Consider the following 3,648-nt stretch of genomic DNA (forward strand, 5'->3'; position numbering starts at 1 on the left):
GACTATAATAATTTTAAAAAGCAAAAAAGAGGAAAGGGGGTTTTAGGTGGGATGAGCTAGGACAATAAAAAGAAAAAGAAAAAGAAAGAAGTGGTTGCGTGTTGGGTTTGTCCCGGCTTGCCAAACCTCGCGAGCTAAATGGTGCAAATTAGGTGACTCAAACATTTAATCTGGTCCGCGTCTTTTGGTGGGTTAAGCGGGCCGAGCCGGCAGACTGCGGCACATTTGTCACCCCACTGCTAATTTACCTTGTCATCCTCTCCCCAGACCCCAATGACCCAAATACAGAAATAAAATTGGCTTCAGCATTATGGCCCTTTGCATACTGGACTAACATGATAAGCCCCACTAACATTAACCACTTTTTCTGGATTAGAAACAGCGAAAACTTAGGTTGTTCAGCTCACTCGTCCACTTAAGCAAGTGCCGGGAGTTTGAACCCCACGTTGTGCATGCAGCAACCCATTGGCCAGTAATAGACCCTTAAATGAAATTTAGATCCACGACGAATTAATTTTTAACCTGTTGGATTGGGAGATACCGTGAGAAACAAAAAAAAAAAGAAACACCCAAAACTCAATAACTCATGAGACCCAATTATTTCTGTACTGCCGTAAGCCCGTATCCTAATCCCACAATAACTACAAAAGTTGTACAACACCCAAGCCATGAAAACCAGAAAATCATACAAGACCGTCGTCATAAGTCATAACTCTTAAAATTGAAGTTTAATCATGAATAATTTTTATCTCTCTCAGCATCTCAATCAATAAATAATGCAAATTATACAGTTGAATCTGAAAAAAAAAATTCCAAAATAAAATATGAGATAATCAACCAAGAACCCAATGATACTATGAGCAGAGACAACAGTAAACTTGACCACAAGTGTGTACCATGGCTCGGTAATCTGAGCGACCACAAATTACTATTACCCTTAGCAGAATCAGTAGGATATACAAACTTGATGGTCGCATGTGCCATCCACATTGTTTTGTGCATGACTGGCAAGGCAATTATGTAGCGTAGTAGTGCTGCTCAAATTTTAGAAATTAGTCACAAAGATGAAAATCAATAATCATATATCATAATCGTGTATCAATTCAGTTCAGCTGCGAGATCTTTTACTGCCTTTATATATTAATAGTCCAAGCATAAGTTCATTTTTTTAAGCTTAACTACAAAAAAACTTTGCAACTGAAGCTTGTACAAATAATTTGCTTATTCTAAACAGAAATTTACGTCAACAAATTTATCGGAGGAGTACAGAGAGAAGACCATAGACTAGTCTATAGAAATATGTCATAAGCTCAGATAATTCATGTCTAGCATTACACACGGACTCTACAAAAAATAACAGAAATAGCATACAACATTATTTCCAGTTTGATACTTATTTATGCATCGATGCATCCCTGACTTTGCCAAAAAACCGAATGAAAATATTCAGCATTCAACAACAAACAAGATAATTTCATTTCCTTCCAGCACAATAGCGCAAACAATCACACTAAGAACCAAAGAAAACATCGTTTCACTAAAAGAAATTTTTAGATGCCCTCCCTTGCTCTTTAGCATTACAAGTGTACCAACATCAATAGCAATTAGGAAATAGAAAGTAATACGAATGACTTACAAAACTGAATTGGTAGTGCAAAAATACTCCTTTTGCCTATAGAGTATTATAGAAAGGGGAAAAAATTTTTCCAAGCATACTCTTTGAAATTTCTTAGCTATTCATTATGGAAAAACAAGACACTCTAGCACAAAGCAGAGTGGCATTAGCATTGTTACCTTTTTAGGAGTTGCATCAAGAGCTCCTAATGCTAATGTATCCACTAAGTAGCCTCTCCACTTGCTTCCCAAGAATGTCAGCCTCCAGGTTCACTTTCTGGCCAACTTCCTTCAATGGAATAACCACCTTCTGCTGCGTGTACGCCACAAGCATGAAATTGAACCATCCTTCTCCATCATTCACATTCACCACCGTCAAACTCGTCCCATCCACTGCAATAAATCCCTTTGGCACCACATACTTCAGCAACTCCTTCTCAGCCTTTACCTACTATCAGTACCAGTATATATATTTTAAAATCATCCCATCACTCTCGCTACCATGTTTATATATGTGAAATTGGATAAAACTGCAAATCATTACCAACACAACGAAGAAGCAAAACTGCTCAATAATTCGTTAATATAACACATGAAAATTTTAAACATTGATAATTGCCATTTTTCCTTCTACACATGATGATGAGCTCTATGGTTAATAATGCATTCCTAACTATTCGAATAAGGTTTCTTTGTGTCACAAAACATTCTCGTAAAAAATATACAGACAGAACAGAATGCATCTTCAATATTTCAATATTTGGAGTATGAGACAGAATTCTTGCCAACAGAAAGTCAAGCCATATAAACGGTAGATTCATGCTCCTTGAGTACATTTAACTGATACTAGATCACAATCACAGGTTCTTTATTTTTACAGAATATTTCAACACTATAAATTGAAGTGAATAATTATGATTACATGCTTTCAATATAGTATTTGATTGTGTATCCACGGTGACATAACTGCCTAACTAACTTTTACCTTGATCCAAAGCGAATCACCTTCAGGAACCTTCGAGAGTATGATACCCGTGCCATCCACGTGACCTTGGACGAAGTGCCCGCCCATGCGGCTCGTAGGGGTCAACGCCCGCTCCAGGTTGACCAGTGACCCGCTCTGCAGCTCTTCCAGCGAGGTCTTCCTCAGAGTCTCCGGTGACAAGCCAACGGTGAACGTGTTGGCGTCGAACTCCGTTACGGTGAGGCAGGTTCCGTTAACGGCGATGCTGTCGCCGAGGTTAACGCCCTCAAGAACGGTCTTGGCCGCAATTACCATGTCGAAGCCACCGTGTGGGACCTTACCGAGTTGCTTGACGGTTCCCAATTCTTCAACGATGCCGGTGAAGAGGCATCGAGTTTGAGGTGCGGTGGCATTGGTGCGGCGGAGGGGGAGGGTGGATCTGGGTTTATTGGGGAGGAACGTGAGGCGGAGTGGAGAGGATTTTAAGATTGGATTGAACGCGAGGCGGCAATGGTGATGGGCTTTGGAAAGGAGGAGAGAGGCGTATGTTGATCCTGTGATTTTGGGGGTTGTGGAGACAATAGAAGATGAAACTACTGCTGCCGCCGCCATTTGCGTTGCCATGTTCTGTTGGCTCAAGTGTGCTGCTTTATTTGTTTGGGTCTTTATTTCCTACCGGAGGCAAAGGGAAAAGTGAAAACAAACAGCAAGAACACCACACTTCGGAAAACTACCGCAGGATAATAAGTTCGTAAAGGAGGGAAAAAATAGTTTACTACTAAAAGTAAAAACTTAGGAAAATTATCTTGTGTATTCGGGAACATTGGTATTCCAGTTATTTTAACCGTTGATTTTTATTAATATATATTATATATATTTTTTATAATTCAGATCAACGGTTAAAACAATTGAAACACCGATATTTTCGGTACACCTGATAACCTTCCAAAAACTTAACCTTTTTATTGTTGTCTACCGGCAAACTAATGACTAATTCTTCACATATCTAAGTCTTATTGGAGGGTTTGTGATTGTGTGTACAAAGTGAAATTCAAATCCACAATACTTAT

At 39.2% G+C, this 3,648-nt stretch overlaps 1 protein-coding gene across 2 annotated transcripts; it reads right to left on the bottom strand.

Annotated features, from left to right (window-relative positions):
- Nucleotides 1–399: 399 nt before the first annotated feature.
- Nucleotides 400–3,295, bottom strand: LOC112789793 (riboflavin synthase). Of its 2 annotated transcripts, none has more exons than XM_025831835.3 (3): nt 2,600–3,278; nt 1,795–2,062; nt 400–522 (listed from the first exon to the last, which is right to left on the bottom strand). In XM_025831835.3, exons 1-2 carry the CDS (start codon nt 3,200–3,202, stop codon nt 1,811–1,813), a joined length of 855 nt encoding a protein of 284 aa, XP_025687620.1. In that variant the 5' UTR covers nt 3,203–3,278; the 3' UTR covers nt 400–522; nt 1,795–1,810. The 2 variants fall into 2 exon arrangements, with proteins under 2 accessions (XP_025687620.1, XP_025687619.1); XM_025831834.3 differs by lacking the exon at nt 400–522 and adding an exon at nt 703–1,034 and having other exon boundaries at nt 2,600–3,295.
- Nucleotides 3,296–3,648: the final 353 nt, after the last annotated feature.

Source organism: Arachis hypogaea, chromosome 3 (assembly GCF_003086295.3).
Source record: "Arachis hypogaea cultivar Tifrunner chromosome 3, arahy.Tifrunner.gnm2.J5K5, whole genome shotgun sequence".
NCBI lineage: Eukaryota > Viridiplantae > Streptophyta > Magnoliopsida > Fabales > Fabaceae > Arachis > Arachis hypogaea.